The following is a 23,765-nucleotide window of genomic DNA, read 5'->3' as shown; positions in this document are numbered from 1 at the left end:
TGGCTACATCAGCAAATATCCTTGCCCTGAAGCTGTACATGCTAGATGTGATAGCATGCCTAGATTTGATGAATCCATGTGTTCCAAGTGCTATTACCCTTTAAGTTTACATTATCTTCCACCTTCAATTATTTCTGACAAGAAGTAGACAGAAATCTGTTGTTTCCCTGCATGTGACATATCAATTTTCTCTGGCTGCATTTGAGATTGTCTCTTTATCTTTGATTTTAAGCACTTTGATTATTATATGCTTAGTTGTGCTTTCCTTTTCTTTTCTTTCTTTTTTTTTGTCTTTTTGGCTTTTCTCTGGCTGCTCCTGCAGCATATGGAAGTTCCCAGGCTAGGGTTCGAATTGGAGTTGCAGCCACTGGCCTATGCCAGAGCCACAGCAATGCAGGATCTGAGCCACGTCTGCAATCTACACCACAGCTCATGGCAATGCCAGATCCTTAAGCCACTGAGAAAGGCCAGGGATCAAACCCACAACCTCATGGTTCCTAGTCAGATTCGTTAACGACTGCACCACAATGGGAACTCCAGCTGTGCTTTTCTTTGTATTTATTATGCTTAGGGTTTCTGAGCTTCTTGAGTCAGTAAATTAAGTCTTTCAATAAATGTGGAGAATTTTTCCATTTTCGACTATTTTCCACTCCATTTCTCTCTTCTCTTTGAATACCAGATGCTTGGAGTCTTGGAAAAACTCTAAAAAACATTACTTTTAATGCTGAAATATATATTTTTCCTTGCACAGTAGATTATTTGTAATTTTCTAATTTAATTGGCATGAACGGCTATCAATGTGCACTCATATATTCATAAAATGGCTTATATTTTGGACTGGGTTATGGTCTTTGGTAAAGACGCTATGAGCCTCGTGGTGGGATCACAACCAACACAAGAAAGACCATGTTAATGCAGAAGTTTCAGGGGGCAAATTAGGGGAGAGAAGAGAAAGTGGGATGCCACAAGAGACGATGTGGGCCTCAGCCAAATTGCTCTACTATTTATTTTTTTAAATTCTTTTTTAAATTTAATGATTATTATTTTTTCCCATTATAGCTGGTTTACAGTGTTCTGTTAATTTTCTACTGTACAGCAAGATGACCCAGTCACACGTACATATATATACACTCCTTTTTCTCACATTATCATGCTCCATCATAAGTGACTGGATATAGTTCCCAGTGCTATTCAGCGGGATCTCATTGCTTATCCATTTGTTCTACTCTTTAAAAAGGCTAATATTTTAAGAGAAGTTTAAGGTAAATAGCAAAATAGAGAAGAGTACAGTGATTTCCCATATCCTCTTGCCTCCACACATGTATAATCTCCACTGTTATTAACATCACTCACCAGAGTGGTACATTTGCTACAGTTGATGTACCTATATTGAGACATCATAATTCCCCAAAGCCCATAGTTTATATTAGCGTTCACTCTTGGTGTTCCACATTTTATTGCTTACATTTTATTTAGCCTTTTACTGTTGTAAATTTACTGCAAAAAAACCTTCTTGTAACGATCTTTCTATGAACAAGAAAGTTTTTCTTAAAGGTATATCAAAAGAAGCAGAATTTTGGGGTGTGTGTGTCTTAAATTTTTATAGGAAGTAAAAATTGCTGAATAAAGTGTTTATATCAGTTTATCCTAGAGCCATATGGGAATATCCATTTCACCCTTATCTAACCAATACTGAATGTTATTCAGCCCTGTAGATTTTTTCAATCTAATGTTTGGCAATATTATCTCCTTGTTTTATTAATTTCAGTATTTTTATTACATGTATTTTTAGCAAGTTGCTTTTCTTTTTCCAATAATTACCTATGAATTTCTGTCTCCAATATTTTGTTAGCCTTGTTATTATTGAATTTTAGAAGTTCTTTGTACATTGTAGATATTCATTACTTATTAACATTGAAAATATTATAACTTGCCTCCAGGCTTTGTTAATGGTGTTTTTTTTTTTTTATCATCCATTATGTCATTTCTTAGGGATGGTTCATTTCAGTGGTTTATGTTTTCCTCTTACAAGTCTGCAGCGGGGAGGTCAGTCTTCTTGCACACCATGCTTCAGAGGTTTTAGAGCAGAAACTTCCTGTTGTGTGGTAGATGAACAGCATGCTAGGATTCAGCCCCCTTTCTGCTAATTGCCAGAAGTTGTTATCCTTAGGGTCTGGAAACTGGAAGTTTGAGGCTAGAGGAGTCTGGGAACCAGAAATCCTGACTTCCTGTAATGGAAATCAGAGACAGTGGATATACCCTAAATGGAATCAAAATTGCAGTATTGGGCTTCTGGGGATTCAGGGGCATGGCTCAGGAATCCAAGGCTTAGGCATTGAGTATTCTGAGAACCTGGGAAATAGTGGCTTATGTGAGAAATTGGAAGAATGTAGAGCTTAGAAAGGAGCTGGAAAGAGTCAAAGATTGGGGGACACTATTATGGACCTGAATTTTTTTTTGTCTTTTTAGGGCTGCATCTGTGGCATATAGAAGTTCCCAGGCTAGGGGTTAAATTGGAGCTGTAGCCTCCAGTCTGCACCATGGACACAGCAATGTAGGATCTGAGCTGCAACTGCAAACTAGACAACAGCTCACTTCAACACAGGATCCTTAACCCCAATGATCAAAGCTAGGGATTAAACCTACATCCTCATTGATACTTGTCAAGTTCATTGCCACTGAGCCACAACGGGAACTCCTTAGGCTGAACAGATCAGCTAGATGGCAGTGGAGTCCAGATGAGAAAATGTGAAAGAGTGATGATGAAAAGGGCTAGGTGGGAAAATCTGATGCAGCCCTATAGAGAACTGGGGGAGAACAGGATAAGGTTAAGGATGAGGAAGCTCAGACATATGCTAGGAAATAATTTGTTTAAGGTGAATAAATGGGAAACAGATGAGCTAGTGCTTAAACTGAGGTCAGTACAAACTGAATTTCGCAGCTGTGAAATACCATAAGGGTGTGATAGGAGGCAAACTAGGATTACTGCTTGGGCCATTGTTTTGTAGTTCCTTGGGACCCTTGTTTTTAGGAGGTTTGCATGTTGGACAAATACTGTGAACTGTCTTCTTCAGAAAGTAGTTCAAGATTTTTAAGCAGCGAAGTCAATATAGTATACTGGGTGTGACTGGGTGTTGTTTACAACTTCTCTTCATTTCACATTCAAAGGATATTGTATGCTTTGGGAGCATTAATGGTTTCTGGAGGAGAGATGAGTAATTGGTATGGAAAATACAAACACACCAAAAAATTTTAAACTTCCCCTATAATCCAGAGAAGGAATCCCCTCTAGATGTGAACACTTAAGTGAGAAATGGCTAATTATCCACATATATGAATTTCTTTCTTTTTCTTTGTAACATCTTAGAATTTTATTTTTATTTTTCAAATCATAAAATATGATTTTTTGTTAAAGGAGTTAAACAATATATGTTTGCAGCAAAACATGAAAAGAGTTCCCTACTCCACAACTTATTTCTTCAACACATGGGCACATGTGGACATACATTTTCTTTCTTGTTTACAAAGGTACTCATGATTTATACTTTGTAATGTACCTATTAATTTCTTTTTTTTTTTTTTTTTTTTTATTTTTATTTTTATTTTTTTTAATTTTTTTTTTTTTTTTGCTATCTCTTGGGCCGCTCCCGCGGCACATGGAGGTTCCCAGGCTAGGGGTCCAATCGGAGCTGTAGCCACTGGCCTACACCAGAGCCACAGCAACGCGGGATCCGAGCCGCGTCTGCAACTCACACCACAGCTCACGGCAGCGCCGGATCGTTAACCCACTGAGCAAGGGCAGGGACCGAACCCGCAACCTCATGGTTCCCAGTCGGATTCGTTAACCACTGCGCCACGATGGGAACTCCCTATTAATTTCTGTATATTTTAACACAAGACATGTATGTATCTACCTATTTAAAAAATCTTGAATCAAACTATCCATAAGATTCTGTGACTGATTTTTTTTTTGCTTCATGTTTTTTCCCCCAGAGTTATGTAATTGAACTCTGATTTTTTTAACTGCTCCTTCTTAGCAAATATTTTAAAGAAAGAATCACAAATTTGGAGTGGATTCAAGCTGATTATTTGATAGGTTTATGGACTTGCTCTCTAGAGTAGAGAAGGGCAAAGATCCCATATCTGTCTTGAAATCCTTGCTTGCTATTACCCTGGTATGCAAAAAGCAAGGCCCATGATCAACTACAGAATACAGGGCTTCAGTGTTGGGAGGCAGAAGAAGTTGAATAGCTTAAGAATTCTTCTTAAGGGGAAGGGAGAAGGTGAGTCTATAAATATTCTTATCTTATGGTTCCCCCTCCACCTACAGCATCATGGCCTTACACTAAGGTGAGAGCAGTGGCTCCATATAATCACACATATAAGACCTGGGGAAAGTGGCACCCCAGAGCTGCCTGTGTTCCAGACTACTTGCTCTTCTTTATAAATTTTAATGATATACTTTTTTTTTGCATTTATCTTTATCTTCACCTCAAACCAAAAATAAGTAGTTACTAAAATACTGAACTGTTTATCCAAACATCTAGAAATTTCTTATTCTTTATGCCATTTATTGTGAAGTACACAAGCACTATGTGCTTATGTTGTAGTTTTAAATACTGCGTCACAAATGAGAGATACTGCCAACTTTCTTCTAGACCTCTATCCCAATCCCTGTACCCTTAGCAGAAATATTATTCATTATGAATAGAATGTGTATTCTTCCTTACAGATTCAAAGCAAATCCTTATAACTTTTAAATCACATTAGTAGTAATATATTCTTGTTGCAACATCTCAGATATAACAAAGAAGATACTAAACCTTTAATTACTGCCAGCAAACATAAGCTCTTGACTTTGCAAATCTAAAATATACATTACTCTTTTGAAGAATAATCTAGATAACACTGTGCATGCTATGTTTCAGGTTGCTGTTTTCTTTCGCTTAACAATGTACATGGGAGATATTTTCATGTCTTTATATAAGCTATGCTACATATGCATTTTATTCTTTTTAATTTATACAGATAATACCCCCATTTATTTTTTCATTCATTATGAGTTGATGGCTACATATTTAAAACAAATTAAGAAAAATTTCAATTAAAAATTAGAATCTAAGTAATTGAAAGCAGAACCAATTGAAAAATTTTGATGTTTTACATCTGACAAAGCATCCTTTTCCATGAAATCTAGGGAACTTCAATTATTAGCAACATACTGCAATGCAATAACTTCCCAATTTTGATGAAAGAATATGTTATATATGTAAATAAAACTTCAAAAAAGTGAAAAAGCAATATACACTTTTTTAAAACCCAGATCAACCTACACAGTGTGAGGATGTAGAGACTCTATTGACCGGGTTCCGATTTTATGCTAACTGAAGAAAGTGTTTTATTTTTATATGTAAGCTCTCTGAAATCAGAAGCTAGATCTGTTTTAATTTGTGTGCAGCACATGGTAAGTAATAAAATACATTTTTTCTAATGAATAAATTAGTAATGTTAGAAATGGAGAGTAAGTTGAAGCATGATGCATGGAGACCAACTGTCCTAGGTTGCATGTAATGCAGGTGTTGCCTAGGACATAAACCAAGAAAAACTTGGTAAACCAAACTCATTCTTTATCCCATAAGTAGGTATCTGAACCTTATTGACTCTCATATGGTATTTTAAGATAATCATTTGGGCTCATTTTCCTTGTCATATATCTTCAACTTGAAGAATTTCTTTGTAGAAAAGTGGTTGAAGCAGATGATTTAATCCAAGACAACTGGGGAATTGGGTAATAGGTACTTGACTGCCAGAAGTGAGGTGAGCATACCATATGGAGCAGAAAACCAGAAAACTCCAGTAACTGAATGTGAAACCTTCCCTTTGTCCTTTCTTCCTCAATGGAGCCTCGGAATTACTTGTAACGAACATGAAAAAATATTATTATTATTATTATTATTTACTTTTTGCCCAAAGATAACAGTTCAGAATTTTCCTCATCATCTGCCATAATAGATCATCTTGTTCAGATGTTGGTTTAATTCTCCTGAGAAGGAATGTGTAAAAAAGATACTATGTTAAAAAGTGCAAGACTTTTACACTGAAAGTCATAAAAAATTGTCCAAAGAAGTCGAAGAAGACCCAAAGAAATGGAAAAAGTCCCATGTTTATGGATTGGAAGACAATTTAGTTAAAAAGGCAATATTCCCCTAAAGTGACCTACATATTCCACACAATCCTTATAAATATCTCAGTACATTTCTTCTCAGAAATTAACCAGCACATCTGAGAATTTATACAGGACTTCAAGGGGTTCAAAAGAGCTAAAATAATTTTGAAAAAGAACAAATTAGTGCAGTCAATCTCCCAATGTCAAATTTACCACAAAAACTACAGGAATCAAGAGAGTTGAAAGGAAGAGCCATGTTTTCATATGAACTTATTTTGACAAGAGTGTCAATACAATTCATTGGGGGAAAGAACAATTTTTTTCACTAAGTGACAATGGGAGAACTGCATGTCCACATGCGAAAGAATGTGGACTTCACACAAAATTAGAAAACTCAAACCATTAAAAAATTAACCACACATGGATCATAAATCTGTATGCAATTACTAAAACTATAGAACTCTTAGAAAAAACATATGAGCAAATCTTTGTGATCTTGTAAAAGGCAATTTAAATCAATTGACTTTACTGAGGATGTTTTGTTCACTTTACTATGTGCTGAGCTTTGTGCATTGTAAATAACAATGGCAAGATTTCTGTTTTCTCAAACCTTAGAGTTTAGTGGAAATGCAAATACAAATGATCTGTTATTATATTTGTGACCTCTGCCTTGGTCCCTCAAATGATATTCCTATCTCTTCTCTATGAAATTACCTAGACCATGCTTATCCCAGTCTGTTCATTCTTTGAAGGTTTGAGGAATGCAAAGGACCCCATAATCTCTTAGGAGATGTGCTATGTGGATAATGAACTTGATTTCACCAGGTGGAGCAGTGTGTAAGAACAGAGGGAAGAGCGTATATAATGTTTTGGACACGAAAGGACATGCTGGGTTCTGGTCAGGTATGTAATTTCCTAAATGGTTAATAAAGATGTAAATGTTCTCAGGACGTTTATCATAGGCCATGGAAGTATCAGAATGAAGTCAATTCTCTGTGGCAGAGCTAGTTTCATTCTCGAATTATAGACGAATGGAATGTTTTGGCTTTGGTTTCAGCAGCAAAACACAGTATCTGAGCTGGCTGCCCAGGAGGGTGGCTGCACATCCCTGCTCAAGCCCCCCCCCGCCAGAATTCTCATGAAAAGTTATCAGGAGCTGGGCACCACGTGTCCTGACTCCTGGATCATGCTTTTCATGGGGTGTGATGTGTACTTCACCTAGTGTTCCAGAGAGTGGACACATCACTGTTGAGTAAGGAGAGCTTGTTTTTCAGAATCCAGAAGGTTATGAGGAAGACTAGATTAATCTGCAGAAACACCATAAGACATATTGAATTCATCCACCTTTGCTAACCTTTCCTCCTGCTTCATCCAACACATAACCCAGCAGGCGGGGAGTTTTTGTATTTCACCATGGTCATAGAAAACCAGACCAAGCTCCTAGTAATTTAAGCACGTTCTTGTCCTGTAACAAGGGTGGCCAACTTGTCCCAGTTTGCATGAGAACTTCCATGTTTCAGCATTGAAAGTTGCACATCTTAGGAAACCCCTCCATCCTAGTTTTAAAATGTAAATTCTTGCATCCTGGGAACACCTCATCCCTCAGCAAACTGGAATAATTGGTCATCCTGCCTGTAACCTTCCTTATACCCATGTTCTTTGACTGGCTCTCAGCTTGGCAGGTGGAATGCTCTGTGTCATCCATTACTCACAGAGAAGATGTAAAGACAGAACCAAGAAAGGTCCATATAAATCCTTCTTCTGTGTGGAGCCAGCATCTGTGAAAGAGATGGGAGGAGATTCAAGAATATTTTGGCCTGTGTAGTCAAAGCATTGGTCAATAAACATATCCCACTTCCCCAAAGTTTTTTCTGCCTCTATCATTATTATTATTATTATTATTATTATTATTATTATTATTATTATTATTACTTTTTTGGTGAGAATATTTCACATAAGTTCTACCTGCTTGGCAAATTTTAGGTATACAATATTATTAGCTAGAGGTGTTAGGCTCTATAGTCCATCTCCTGAACTTATCTATCTCGCATAATTGAAAGTTTGTAAATGCCATTAATGTTGATGAAGGTCCATGTGTATACTTGTTCCCAATTCATTGAGCTACATACACTAATTATATATAGCTTTTACATATAAGTCACCTTCAAATGTGGTTTACAAAAGGTAAATTCCTTTTAAGTATCTCTTCTAAGTTTTGGCCCTCAGACCAATGAAAATAAACTGTTTTAAAGAAAAATAAAATTAATATAGAAAGTAATTTATGCTTTATGGGACAAGGGTAGAGTTTTTCCTCTCATATCATGATCCATACTTGGCTCTGAACACCCAGTTGTGATTAAGACAGAATGTTACTTGTCATCAGGGAGTTCCCAGCTAGATGGGCAAGTGGACAATTAGACAATAGATGATGAGTTTTATGATGAAGTATGAGGAGCTGTGGGAACATGTAATTGGCCCCATAACCTAGTTTGGGTTATAGGAGATTGAGATATTGAGAAGGGTTCCCTGAGAGAACTGAATGGTGTTTAAGCTGAGATGTGAAGGAGGAGAAAGACAAAGTATGATTTCATACCAATAAATGAATAAATGAACAAAACAAGCCACCCCTCCTCCCTTATTTCAGAGAACAGACTACTGGCTATAAGAGGGAAAGGGATGGGTATGTGTGGAGGTGAAATGGGTAAAGGATCAACCGTATGGTGATGGTGATGGATGGAAACTGCTCTTTGGATGGTGAGCAAGTTGTAGGGTGTACAGAGGTAGAAAGAGAATGTTGGACACATGAAACTTATACAGTTTTAGAAACCAATGTTACCTCAATAAAAAATAACTTAAAAAATGAAGTGGTATGTTGGTACTATGATGGCCACAGTCATGCTGGGGAGGATAGGAACAGAGGGAATGTGCTTTTACCGGCTGGATGTTCCATAGAGATGAGGCTGGGTTGCTGCAGATATGGTCACAATCACAGCTGGGACTCCCTAGCACACAGGGAATGTGAGCTTCTTCATGAACCTGTTCACACTGGAGTAGTTGACCACCATTAGGTTGCATGCAGTTAGGAAAAGGTGCAGGCCCTCCAGCAGCATCCAGGTGAAGGAGGCCAGGTAGAGATAGTGTAAGGCACCTGCGATGATGCTACACAGCACCTGGGGGAGCAGTAAGGTGTTACCAGGAAAGGTTTTAAGTATGGGGCATGGCCCCAGAACCTCCTTTATACCTTGCCACTAGGGAGAATGCTGATGTATATGAAGGGGTTGTCAGTGGAGTGTCTATCTTCTAGTTGTGTGTGTTACTGTGAAGTTGGATACTTACCCATCTAACCTTACCTAGATCCCAGGCCATTTTTTTAAAGGTGTCCAAGGCAGCATGACTTCATGAACTCAGCATCCCCTGGGGCAGGGCAGTGGCATTTTGGGGCAGTATAAGTACCTTGATCTCAGTTCTGTCGATGGCTATTCGGAAGAGCAGGTGGGCCAGGAAGAGGCAGATGGAGAGCTGCAAGTGGAGTGATATGCTGGTGTTCTGGATGACTTTGCACAGCAGGAAGGTGAGGGCCACCCCAGGAGAAGGCACAGCAGAGAGAGGGTCAGCCCGATGTAGGTGATCACATTGAGTGAAGTATTCTCTTCCTGGGACCCAGCGGAGAGCAGATCACCGTCACACTTTCCTGCTCTTGGGTAATGTCCCTTCCACCATTTTTATTTTTATTTTTATTTTTAAGCAAAGGATAATCAGGAATGGAGGATCCAGCTAAATTTATGATATTTAGAATGTTGGACTCCAGGTTTAGAATGTTAGTTTTAGGGGTCTGAAATGACTATTTCTTTTCCTGGAGGAATTGAAGTACAGGATAGTCTTTAGTCAAGACAAAGTCCTGGTACTCACAAGTATTTATTTTCCAGTAGACTTTTGGGCATTTCTAAAGTTTTGGTCCCCCTGAGAAGTTCACTGAGGCATGAGGCTCCACACGTGGAGCACCATCCTTCATTCCCATCATGTGCTGATGTCTCTACCTGGAGACTTGATGTCCACGTATCAACTCCCCAGCATGGACTCCAGTGATCTCATCTTTGCAATACTTTTTTCTTGGTGTCACTAATCCTTAGAGATTTAGAGCTTGACAGTTTGATAAAGGGGGAAACGCTTACACTGGCAATGGTGTTGGCTAAAAATTCCTATTTTCTGCCTCTTTTTGAAAATCACCATAGATCCATGAGGAGAATGAAAAGAAAGTACCCAGCAATGTCATTTCAGTGAAAGTTGAGCAGAGGGAGGGAGGGAAGGAGAGAGAAAGAGAGACAGAGGGAGATAGAAAACAGGCAAATTACAAAGAAAATGGAAGTAAAAATGTTTAAAGTAGATACATCTAAATAAAGAGCAATTTGGTATTGTTGGTATATTTTAATTTTGGAAACATCTATCAGTTTGACTTTGTTTAGGAGTAAAGGGTTAAAAAATAAATCATGATTTTGGGAAAAAAAGGGTGTATACATGTATGTGTAACTGGGTCACAATTCAGTGCAGTAGAAAATTGACAGAACACTGTAAACCAGCTATAATGGAAAAAATAAAAATCATTATATACATAAAAAATTAAAAAATCATAATCTGTCCAGTTGATTTTGATGCATCATAAATTTTGAGAATCTTTGGTTTCACAAATAAAATATAAAAGAATTTCCCAAATCCATGAGAAATATAAGAATAAGCAAATAGAAAAATATACCTACGTTGTGAAAAAGTTTTTCCAGAGCTGGAAATACTAATGTCTCCTAGATAAAAATGTTCCATTCTTCTAATCATAAAAAAGTCGCATTTTTCCCTAGATATGATATTTAACTCTTAAATGTGTAAACATGGAAAAAATTGATAGTCACCTTGGGGGAAGGGTGTAAGAAGCACACACCTTTATGTAAAACTGAATGCAGTGTTCACAGGTATGACTTAGATGTGCTGAAATTTGGAAAACTCTATTAACATGCAATGATGAATTTGACACAGCATCCATCCTAACTGCATATTCAAACACAACAACAGTGAAGTAAGTCTAAACATTGCATCATTATTGGTAATAGCAAATGATCTAACAAAAACATCCACTGTGAGAGGCCTTGATATATAATATATATATATGTAGCAAATTCCCCCTAAGAATGCAATGTGGCCAAAGAGTGATGGAGAATCTCTTTGTAGAATCAAAGGACTAACTTACCAGGTGTGTGAAAAAAGGACAAAGGAAGAAATACAGAATTATTTTTATATGTATAAAATATCCATAAAAATGTTCAGGAGAAACTAAAAACTTTGCTTGTTGGAACCAGAGGAACTAGGTGTCTAGTGTTGGGCTTGGGATGGAGAATCTTCAGTGTTCACTCTCTTGTTCTATTGGGATTCAAAACTTAACTATCTTAACTCTATAATAAATAGGAAGCATTATACAAGTAAAAGTATGAATATCATGGTATTTAGTGACATAGCTGTAGGTCACATACCCTTGGAGTATTGGTCAAAATTCTGGGGCTCGTATGATGTCTGACCATTGCTGGGATACTTTTCATGCCTCATTTCATGTGGGTGCCACATTTATTTCAGTAAATACTCTATTCCTTGAAATCTCCAGAGTTTTTGGTTTTGGTGAACCAGAAAATTTACCAGCTCCCGTGGCCAGGTTAGGAGGCAAAGACAGCTCCTGACTCTCTGTACTCACTAGCTCCCCTGGTCCCCTGTCACCTCTGCCATCATCAGAGTTCCATTCTGCAACCCATGAACAGTCCAGTCCAGAATACACTGGTGGTCAGCAGAAAAATATATACCCTGGGGTACAAATGAACAGTTCTAGCTTTGAAGTCAAACACCCATCTAGGTGCTGCTGTGAATTGATCTTGCAGATGGAATTCAAGTTCTACAACTGACTTTAAGAAAAGTCTATCATTCTCTGCAGTCTAATAGACACTGAGTTCAAAAAGGAGGTAATGATTATACTGAAGGAATTAAGAGCAGATATGAACTGTAATGCAGTTTACTTTAGAAAGGAGTTAGATACTATAAGGAGGAGGAAGGAAAAATTAGAAAATTCATTTGCAAAGACACAAGCTGAGTTAAAGGAATTGAAGAGAAGAATGAATAATGCAGAGGAATGAATAAGTGACTTGGAATGTATAATAATGGAAAGTACCCAATCAGGACAGCAGACACAACACCAAAGGAAAAAACATGAAAGCAGTATAAGAGATCTATGGAATAATACAAAATAGGCCAATCTACACATAATAGGTATTCAAGAAGGAGAAGAAAAAGGAAAAGGGATTGGAAATATATTTGAAGTAATTATGGATGAAAACTTTCCAAATATAAAGGAAATAGACATCAAGATACAGGAAGCACAGAGGGCCCCAAACAAGTTGAATCCAAACAGATCTATACCAAGATATATTATAATAAAAATGGCAAGATTAAATATACAGAGAGGATTATATAGGCAGCAAGAGAAAAACAAAGCACTTATTGTAAGGGAACCCTCATAAGGCTATCATCTGATTTTTCTACAGAAATGCTACAGGCCAGAAGAGAGTGGCAAGATATATTCAAAGTTCTAGGAGTTCCTGTCGTAGTGCAGTGGTTAATGAATCCAACTAGGAACCATGATGTTGTGGGTTTGATCCCTGGCCTTGCTCAGGGGGTTAAGGATCTGGCATTGCTGTGAGCAGTGGTGTAGGTTGCAGACGTGGCTCGGATCCCTCGTTGCTGTGGCTCTGGCGTAGGCTAGTGGCTACAGCTCCAATTGGACCCCTAGCCTGGGAATCTCCATGTGCCCTGGGAGCAGCCCTAGAAAAGGCAACAACAACAACAACAAAAAAGACAACATTCTAAAAGGGGAAAATGTGCAGCCTAGAGTACTCTATGCATAAAGAATATAATTTAAAATAGGAGAAATAAAGAATTTCTCCAACAAACAAAATATAAAAGAATACAGCAATACTAAAACCACTATAAAAGAAACTGAAACGTGTCCTCTAAATAGAAAAAAAGAAGATATAGGATAGAGGAAATCGGAAATGGAAAGTAATCACTTAAATAAGTCAGTATACAGGGCTAAAAGGAAAAAAGCCGACATATTTGTAAAAGTGACACAAGGAACAACAAAAGGATGAACATGATGATGTTGAAAAAGGACTTCAAAATCATAAAATGTGGGATGGAAAGTAAGAAAATCTAGACGCTTTTTATTTGGGATGTGTTTGCGCCTCTATGACTATCAGGCTAAAGCAAGCAGATATAAGAAGGGGTTAACATACTTGAAAAACAGGGCAAGCACAAATCAAAACCAAATAATACATTCACAAAAACTAAAAATAAGAGGACACATTCATAAAATAAAAGGAAATTATCAAACCAGAAAAGAAAGGAACAAAGAGAAACATAGACTGAACTGGAAAACAAGGTTTAAAGTGGCAGTAAATACATATTTATCAATGATTACCTTAAATATCAATGGGCTGTATGCTCCAATCAAAAGGCAGAGAGTGGCAGACAAGATAAAAAAAACAAGAACCTACAATTTGTTGCCTACCAAGAGACTCATCTTAGGGTAAAGGACACAAATAAATTGAAAGTGAAGTGATGGAAAAGTATATTTCATGCAAATGGAAATGAGAGGAAAACAGGAATTACAATACTCATATAAAAAATAGACTTTAAAATGAAGGCCATAAAGAAAGACAAAGGACACTATTTGTTGATAAAAGGAATATTTCAAGAAAGGGATATTATATTCATCAATATATATGCCCCTAACATAGGAGCACCCAAATACATACAACAAATACTAACAGACATAAAAGGAGAAATTGATGGGATCACAGTAATAGTAGAAGACATTAACACCTCACTCAGGTCAATGGTCAGATCCTCTAGATAGAATATCATTAAGACAACAGAGATCCTAAAAGACAATAGAACAGTTAGACTTAATTGATATTTTTAGGACATTGCATCCAAAAAAACCCAGAGTATGCATTCTTTTCAAGTGCACATGGAACATTATCTATGATCGACCACATACTGGGGCGCAAAAATAACCTCAACAAATTTAAGAGTATAGAAATTATTTCAAATATCTTCGATGACCACACTGGCATGAAACTAGAAATCAACCATAGGAAAATAAATCAGAAAAAACTAACTACATGAAGACTAAACAGTATGCTATTAAAAACCCAATGGGTCAATGAGGAAATCAAAAAGGAAATTATATAAAACAATGAACACAATCATTAAAATCTATGGGATGCCACAAAAGCAGTTCTTAGAGGGAAGTTCATAGAGATACAGGTCTTCCTCAAAAAAGAAGAAAAACCTCAAATCAACAACCTAACATACCACCTAAAAGAATTAGAAAAAGAAGAACGAGCAAAACCTAAAATTAGCAGTAGGAAGTAAATCATAGATCAGAAAGCAAATCAATAAAATTGAGATTAAAAACAATAGGAAAAATCAATAAACCAAGAGCTGGTTCTTTGAAAGGCTATACTAAATTGACAAACCCCTGCCAGACTCACAAAGAAGAAGAGAGAGAGAACCCAAATAATCAAAATAAGAAATGAAAAAAGAGAAATCGCAAGTCTGGGAGATATGCCCCCTACTTTGCTTTTTTGTCCTTAGGATTGATTTGGCAATTCTGGGTTTTTTTGTGTTCCATGTGAATTTTTAGATTGTTTGTTGTAGTTCTGTGAAAAGTATCATAGGTAATTTGATTGGGATCACATTAAATCTGTAGATTGCTTTGGGTAGAATGGCCATTTTTACAATATTGCAATGACATATTAGAAAGGGAATATAAAAAACAATACCTTTTAAAATCACACCCCCCAAAATTAAATACCTAGGAATAAACCTAAGGAGGTGACAGACTTATATGCTGAGAACTGTAGAACATTAATCAAGGAAATTAAAGAGGATTCAAAGAAATAGAAGGATATACCATGCTCCTGGATTGAAAGAATTAATATTTTAATTTAGGTATTTAATTTTGGGGGGTGTGTTTTTTATATTCCCTTTCTAATATGTCATTGCAATATTGTAAAAATGGCCATTCTACTCAAAGCAATCTACAGATTTAATGTGATCCCTATCAAATTACCTATGATATTTTTCACAGAACTAGAACAAACAATCAAACACTTATATGCAACAATAAAAGACCCAGAATTACCAAATCGATCCTAAGGATAAAAAAGCAAAGTAGGGGGCATATCTCCCAGACTTCAGACAATATTAAAAAGCTACAGTAATCAATACAGTGTGGTACTAGTACAAAAACAGACATACAAATCAATTGAAGAGAAATGGAAGATAGTATGAATAAAAGAACATATATATGTGTATGATCAATTGGGTCACTTAGCTGTACAGCAGAAATTGACAGAACATTGTAATCAACTATAAAAAAACATTAAAAATGAAATGAAATAAAAAACTAAAATACACACGGACAAACAAACAAAGAAATGTACGGCCTAGGTGGGCTTGACTTACTCAGAAGAGCTCTTAAGAGATCTTGGCTCTTCCTGGTGAAAAGGATTCTAAGGACAAGAGAGTTTTGATATAAGGGATCTTCTCTTGCTAGTCTCCAGATAGCACCATGTAAAAAGGAATGTGGGCAGCCCCTAGGAGCTCAGTCTAGTCCCCTTCTGACAGCAAGAAAAGAGACTTCAGTTCTTCTACCACAAGGAACTGATTTCTGCCAGCTTTCAGGGAGCTTAGATGAGGACCCCAAGCTTCAGAGGAGAGGCAAGACTTGTAATACCCTGAAAAGACAGCCCATTTTTTGACCAGAAGAAACTGCAAGGTAATATAATTTTTTTTTCTTTTTTACTTGATACATGTGGGTGGATATGTTACACAGCAGGAGATATTGAATGCAGCCCCTCTCAGAGCTCTCACCTGTACTTCGTAATGAGCCATGAGGATGGCAAAGCTGCTGAGGTGGGTGCACTGGCAGATGGTGCTATTGTCTTTGGTGCCCACCATCCTGCAGCCATTGGTGGCCCAATGACCACTTCCATTCTGGCTATTCTCCCAGAAGACACAGAACACTTTCTGCCTTGGCCCAAGGGTCACTGACTGTAGGAAAAAGAAATGGGTTTGAGCTAGTTGTTCTAATGCTCAGAAATGATCACCCAAAGCTTTCTTATGGAGGGCTTTCCTGAGGGCGTGGTGAGCTCCTGAAGGAGAACCCTGAAGCCCAAGACTGTGCAGGACTCAGGGCTCTTCCACACCCACAGCTCCATCCCACCAGGACTCACATGCTGAAAGATGAAGGTAACTGGGGAGTTGAGGTTCTGTGTGTTATTGCGGTTGATAAAGGCGGATACCACATTTGACAGCAGGATGGGGGAGATTTCCTGTCTCAAGACCATTTGCATCTCATGCAGAACTATCTCCTCCTCAGTATCCAGGACCAAAGAGACATTGGCAAGCAATTTTCTCATCCCTGGTGTAGAGACAAGGCCCACCACAATAGGACCTGCAGTACAGGAGCAAAGTTGACATCTTGGGGTGCCCAACATGACCTCTTCTTTAGATGGACTCTTTCATTTTGCCTCCCATATACCACAGTTCTAGTTAAACTTCATTTTTTTGGTCACATCTTTGCAAACTTGTCCCACTGTGAAGCCTCAGTGTCCTTTATCTCCCTTAACTGTTACCTGAATCACTAGATTTGTGCAGTGTATCCCAGGTCAGCAGCATCTTTGTCTGATTTTGAGTCAAGGTGATATTCCTATCTTCTTCCTCCATAACCTTCAGGGAGAATTCTAAAAGTTTATGGGGTTATACAAGGAAGTTAGGTTAGTAATTGTGTGAGCAGTGCTTGACATAACAGTGTTTTATGCATATATATTCATATATAATATAATACATAAATACTCTCTATATTACATAAGATATTATATATAAATGATAGTTTTATTTGTTATACATAATAACATTTTTTTCCCTTTAGGGCCACATCTGCAGCATATGGAAGTTCCCAGGTTAGGGGGTGCTTGGGTTTGAATTGGAGCTGGAGCTGCAAGCCTATGCAACAATCACTGTGGGTCCTGATCTGACCCACATCTGTGACCTAAGCCATTGTGCAATTCTGGATTCTTAACCCACTGAGTGAGCTCAGGGATCAAACATGCATTCTCATGGACACTTTGTTGGGTTCTTTTTTTTTTTTTGTCTTTTTGCTATTTTTGGGGGCCACTCCCGTGGCATATGGAGGTTCCCAGGCTAAGGGTCTAATCGGAGCTGTAGCCACTGGCCTACACCAGAGCCACAGCAACGCAGGATCCGAGCCGTGTCTGCAACCTACACCACAGCTCACGGCAACGCCGGATCGTTAACCCACTGAGCAGGGGCAGGGATCGAACCCGCAACCTCATGGTTCCTAGTCGGATTCGTTAACTGATGCGCCACGACGGGAACTCCACTTTGTTGGGTTCTTAACCTGTTGAGCCTCAAGAGGAACCCCTGCTATAAGTAATAACATATGATACATATAATGCAAGTTTATCATTTGCATTTACAATGGATCATAACACTATGAGCAATCATTCAACAACATGTTAGGAAACCTAGATGAAATGGAAAAATTCCTAGAGACACACAAAATGCTAAAAATCATATAAGAAAATAGAAAATTGGGGAAATGAGAAGAGGGCAGAGTAGTAGGGCTTCAAGCTCACCTACTCCCACAAATACATTGAAAATACATCTACATGTGGAATGATTCACATAGAAAATTTGCTGAACTCTGGAAAAAGACCTCAGCATTCTGATTATGCAAGAAAATCTTCATGAAACTGGGTAGGGTATAAGATAAAGAAAAAAAGGAAAAGAGAGAAAATGAGAAAGGAAGTGGGATGGGACTTGCACAGATAGGAAGGAGCTTGTACAAAAGAAAAGCTTCTGCACTCTGGGAAGTTCTCCCACCAGCCAGGAGATCAGCTGGGACAGATGAGGAACTTTAGAGTCTTGGGAGAGAACAAAGGAATCAATCTGAAATAATTAAAATGAAAAGAGCCCTCCAAAAGTGGTAAGTGCTACTGCTCTGAACTTCCCAATCATCTGCTGGTGCATGCAGGGTTTGGCAACTAAAACTCAGGCTTTGGAGATCATACTCAGAGAGAGAACTGGAACTGGCTGAATGGGAAAAAGCTGGCATTGGCGGCAGAACAACAGCCTGGAGGAACTAGAGTCTAGGGCTATTACATTTGAGGATTAAAGCTGAGGAAACCCAGATGGGCTTGGGGGCCAGGCACCATTGTTTGGGGGGTGCTGGAGGGAAGGGGTGGGAGCCTCCACTATGGCCTTAATCTCTGGGCATGGTCTCAGGAGGCAGGACACTATGGGCTCCACCTCCAGGAGCCATAGCAGGAGGAGCTGCTGGCTAGCAAAAGGAGGAAATCATATAGAACTACCATATGACCCAGCAATTCCACTCTTGGGCATATATCCAGAAAAAACTTTCATTCAAAAAATACAGGCACCTGTATGTTCATAGCAGCACTATTCACTACAGCCAAGACATGGAAACCACTTAAAAGTCCATCGACGGTTGAATGAATTAAGAAGATGTGGTATATGTTTATACAATGGAATACTACTCATCCATTAAAAGAATGAAATAATGCCTTCATCAGCAACATGTATGCAACGAGAGAAGTGAAATAAGTAAGTCAAAAATAGAATGATAAATACCGTATGATATCACTTAAGTATGGACTCTAACATACGGCACACATGAACCTATCTACAAAACAGAAACAGACTCACAGACATAGAGAACAGACTTATGGTTGTCAAGGGAAAGGGGAGAGGGAGGGGGACGGGCTGGGATTTTGGGATCAGTAGATGCAAACTATCATTTAGAATGGATACGCAGTGAGGTCCTACTGTATAGCACAGGGAGTTATAATTAATCTCTGGGGATAGATCATGATGGAAGATAAGGAAAATTATATATATGTGTGTGTGTGTGTGTGTGTGTGTATGTGAGAGAGGCTGGGCCACTTTGGTGGGCAGCAATGTAAATCAACTATACTTTAATAAAAAATAAACCAATGAGACAATTAAATTCAAAACCTTTGCACAGCAAAAGAAACCAGGAAGACAACCACAGAATGGAAGAAAATCTTTGCAAATGAAGCAACCAACAAGGGACTAATCTTCAAAATATACAAGTATAGTATACAGTTATATCAATAAAATAAGCAACCCAATTAAAAATGGTCACAAGATCTAAACAGACATTTATGTAAAGGAGAGACAGATGGCCATAAAGAACATGAAAAGATGCTCAACATTGCTAATTATTAGAGAAATGCAAGTCAAAACTACAATGAGGTATCACCTCACACCAGACAGAATGGCCATCATTAACAAGTTTACAACTAACAACAAATGCTAGAGAGGGTGTGGAGAAAAGGGAACCCTCTTCCAATGTTGTTGGGAACTTAAGCTGGTGCAACTCTTTTGGAGGACAATATGGAGGTTTCTTCAAAAACTACCTATAGAACTACCATATGATCCAGCAACCCTACTCCTGAACATATATCTAGAGAAGACCATAATTCAAAAAGATATATGCACCCCAGTGTTCACTGCAGCACTATTTACAACAGCCAAGACATGGAAGAAACCTAAATGTCCATCAACAGAGGAATGGATAAAGAAAATGTGGTACACTGATACAATGGAATATTACACAGCCATAAAAGCATGAAATAGTGCTGTTTGCAGCAACATAACTGGACCTAGAAATTACCATACCAAGTGAAGTAAGTCAGAGAAAGGCAAATATCCTATGAGATCACTACTATGCGGAATCTAATAGAAACGATGCAATAGAACTTAGAAAACAGAAACAGACTCAAAGATTTCAAAACCAAAGGGGAAATGTGTGTGTGAGGGGGAGAGGGATAAATTTGGTGGTTAGGATTGATATATACATACAACTATTTAAAGAATAGGTAATGGGGACCTACAGTATAGCATAGGGAAATTTACTCAGTACTGTGTGCAACCCATATGGGAAAAGAATCTGAAAAGGAATGGATATATGTATTTATAGAACTGATTTACTTTATTGTAAATCACCTGTAATTAACACAAATTTGTTGGTCAATCATATTTCAATAAAATAAAAAAATAAAAAATACTGTATGATATTATTAACTATTGTTACCATTCTGTACATTACACCCTTAGGACTTATTTATTTTATAACTGGAAGGTTGTACCTTTTGACACTTTCCCACTTCCTGGGCTCTCATCCTGGTCTCTGGAAACCACAAATCTGCTCTCTGTATTGATGAATTTGATGATTTTTTAAATCTCACATATAAGAAGGATCTTATGATATTCATCTTTCTTGGTATGATTTATTTCAGTTAGCATAATTTTTTAAAATTAATGTATTTATCTTTTTAGGGCTGCACGTGTGGCATATGGAAGTTCCCAGGCTAGGGGTCCAATCAGAGTTGTAGTCCCCGGCCTATGCCAGGGCCACAGCAACGAGGGAATCAAGCTGTGTCTGTGACCTACACTACAGCTCATGGCTATTTTTAAAGTTTTATTTTTATTTATTTAGAACTTGAGACACAAGCTCTGGTAACTTGGCTCCAGTGAGGCTATGAAAGGAATGAGCCCAGAATGGGCAGAGGGGAAGCCAGAGGGCGGTCCCAGGTACTTACCTGTGCCTGCAGATGAAGTGAATGTCGCAGACCCATTGTGCAGGGCCTTGCTCAGCCCTCTTAGGACATTCTCCAGGCCAAAGAGCAGGTTAGTGGCCACAGAGTGCTGCTCTGTGGGGGCCAGGTTTCCCAGGTCCCCGGGGCTCTCCAGCATTTCATCCACTTCCTGTATGACTTCCTAGAGTTGGGGGGATGAGAACATAGATCCCATGCACCAGAGAGGCTGCATGAAAACAGTACCCACTCAGCCACAGAGAATGACCCTAGAGACTGGGTGGTAAATGTGGTACCAGATGGAATTCCCTGGGTGGTCATTGCCCCTGGAATCCAGTAATTCAGAAGCCAATCCTGGTCATGAGTGCCAAGGATAACTTAAGTCCAACATCCAGAAATAGCAAGGAGAAAGGTCATAGTAGGTGCACATGGTGTCTATCCCAGCACAAATACCTCCTTCCCCCTCTTCTGACCCACCCTGGGAAAGGTGGGGCCTCAGAACTGTGTGTAATTATGTCAGGGTGTCGTCTCCTCCCAGATCAAAGCTTCCCCAGGGCTCTATGAGATGTCTCTACCTCCTGTGGTCCTGGCCTTACCTGGACAGTGCTCTGGACAGAGGCTGAATTGAAGTTTCTACTCAGATACTGGACCCTGTCAAAGAAGCGGGAGAACCTCTGGGAAGAAGGAGATGAGGGTGTCAGAGAGATTTATGTGAGGGTGGGGGAGCCTGGGGGAAATGGGTAGGCTGTGCAGAGGGATTTCATACCTCCTGGTTTCTTCTGGGGGCACTCACCTTGCTCTTGACTCTTGAGGGTGCAGCCCAGGTGGGGAAGATGATCCCTGCAGGGCACAGGATGGCACTTAATTAGGTGTAGGTGCACATGTGTGTTTGTATGTCTGTCTATGTGTTGAAGACAGGGTCTAGGGTCAGATCAGACCAGGTAGCATCCCAGACATTAATCCCTGAATATTTGGTTATTCAACCTCTCCATTTTGGTATAGAGGCATCTGGAAGACCTCATTGTATCCTTCCTGGTGAGTAGGAACTTTTTCCTATTCACATGGGGGCTTCCCTAAGTGAGCGTGGTGGCTTAGATGCTCTGTTGTCCAGATGTGGATGGACTCAACCTGAGTCCTACCAGTCTGTCAGCCCAGGTGTGGACATCATGGCCACCCATGTTCTATCCTGAGCATTTGGAGAAAGGCCAGAGTGGGTTGTCTTGGGAAGTGAGTGCAGGAGAAATTCTGCATTTCCCAGCCAGGACCCATTTTTGCTCCCAATAATGGCCTTTGTACTTATCCCCAGAATGGCTGCTCACTGGCTGAATTCTCTTTGGAATCTCAATGACTCTTTCAGGGACATGCTGTCCTATCCATACTGACTCGGACAACTCAATAGAGATAGACCAAGAAGTGTACCTGATCTAGGCTCCCCAAGGATGAAACTATAAGGCAAGAGCAGGGAGAATGAAGAAGATGCTGGAAAGGCCAGGGCCATCCAGACAGTGCACTATATCAAGTGGGGAAGTCCTGGGTGCCTTTTTTTGATCCCCAGGGAGGCATCCCCTGCACAAGCAGGAAGTGGTGAGAATCCACGCATGAAGAATGTCAATGGTGGGTGAGGGCAGGCTGGCTGGAGTGGGGAGAAAGGTCTGATGGGTGAGGGGTAGCAGGTGTTTGTGTCATATGGGCCCTTGTGCTCCACCAGGGATACAGACCTTTGGCTTCTTGCCAGTGGGGCTTAGCCTTCTTCTTCTGTCCCCCATCAGTCTGGCCCCCCATGGAGCCTGGTTTGACCTCCTTGGGAGAGGTTTGGCCCTGTGGCAATGGTTCCTTATGATGATCTCTCTTGCTGTCTGGTCCAGATGGGAGCCTCTTCTGTTCATCCAGATCTCCAAGTGTGTATGTTGGGGTGTTCTTGTCATCCTGCTCAGGTCTGACACAACATTTTTCTGAGTCCTGATCCTTTGTGGTATTCTCAGGCTTGACAACTGAAATTATTGAGATGTATTAGGGCAGAACTTTGTGTGGGAAATAGAGACAGAGTGGTTAAGAAGTAACGTCAGGTTGCTGGTGTTGTTGGCAGGGACTGGGTTGCCTTGGGAAGGTGGGCACCCTTGGACATCCCCACTCCGTGGTTTGAGGTGTGAAAGAATGCCTGGTATGGCAGAGCCTGTATGGGATTCAGTGGGGAAATGTCTCTCCTGGTAGTCACTGATGATGGTTAAGAGGATATTTATTGTGCTAGAACCAAATGGGCTATGACCTCCTGGGGTACTTTGAATGACATCCCTGGCTTTTGTTTTGTGAAAATAAGATGCCAGGGGGTCAGATGGATATTTCAAAATTCTGGAAGTGATACTTAATGTTCATAGTGGATGTGTGACTGAGTAGGTGTCCATGCCAGCTCTTTGATACATTCGAAGTCCACAGAGGAGATAGAAGACACAGGTTGGCTCTTACCTTGACATGTGTTCTCACTTTCTTTCCTGAACATCGTTGCCCCAGAAACAAGTTGGTATCCTGGGCTGCATGTGCAGTAGTAGCTCCCATCTGTGTTCCAGCACTGTGCAAATTTTCCACAAGACACTGTGGAGGGGGGTTCACACTCATTGATGTCTGGAACACAATAGGACAATGTTCACCTCGTGATGGTGTGAAGGCACATGGTAGAGGCTATGGTCTCTAGCCTGATCCTATCATGAGGACTGGACAGACTGAGCTCCCAGGAGGTACTCATCTTTCTTCAGAAAGATTGCTGACTTCTATGCTCATCTCTCCACACTAGCTGACCCAAATGGACCTGAATTTAGACACTCAGCTGCTTCAGGATGGGAAAAGCA

The 23,765-nt window shown here is 39.4% G+C and overlaps 1 protein-coding gene across 1 annotated transcript; it reads right to left on the bottom strand.

The window, feature by feature from the left end:
- Nucleotides 1-7,874: 7,874 nt before the first annotated feature.
- LOC110259630 (adhesion G protein-coupled receptor E2-like) lies at nucleotides 7,875-23,504 on the bottom strand. The gene is given in 12 exon segments (XM_021085113.2): nucleotides 7,875-7,944; nucleotides 9,101-9,336; nucleotides 9,620-9,748; nucleotides 9,751-9,819; nucleotides 16,133-16,312; nucleotides 16,495-16,715; nucleotides 16,897-17,004; nucleotides 20,929-21,106; nucleotides 21,519-21,596; nucleotides 21,716-21,762; nucleotides 22,641-22,913; nucleotides 23,386-23,504. Coding segments are annotated over 12 exon segments (1,623 nt in total). The 5' UTR covers nucleotides 23,420-23,504.
- Between the last annotated feature and the right edge of the window lie 261 nt (nucleotides 23,505-23,765).

This window comes from Sus scrofa, chromosome 2 (assembly GCF_054392235.1).
Source record: "Sus scrofa isolate SSC_HxYL_T2T_F1_AM1 chromosome 2, Sscrofa_HxYL_maternal_Yorkshire_Landrace_v2.0, whole genome shotgun sequence".
Classification (NCBI taxonomy): domain Eukaryota; kingdom Metazoa; phylum Chordata; class Mammalia; order Artiodactyla; family Suidae; genus Sus; species Sus scrofa.
Note: the sequence above shows the minus strand (reverse complement) of the source record. Positions and strands in the feature narration are given on the sequence as shown.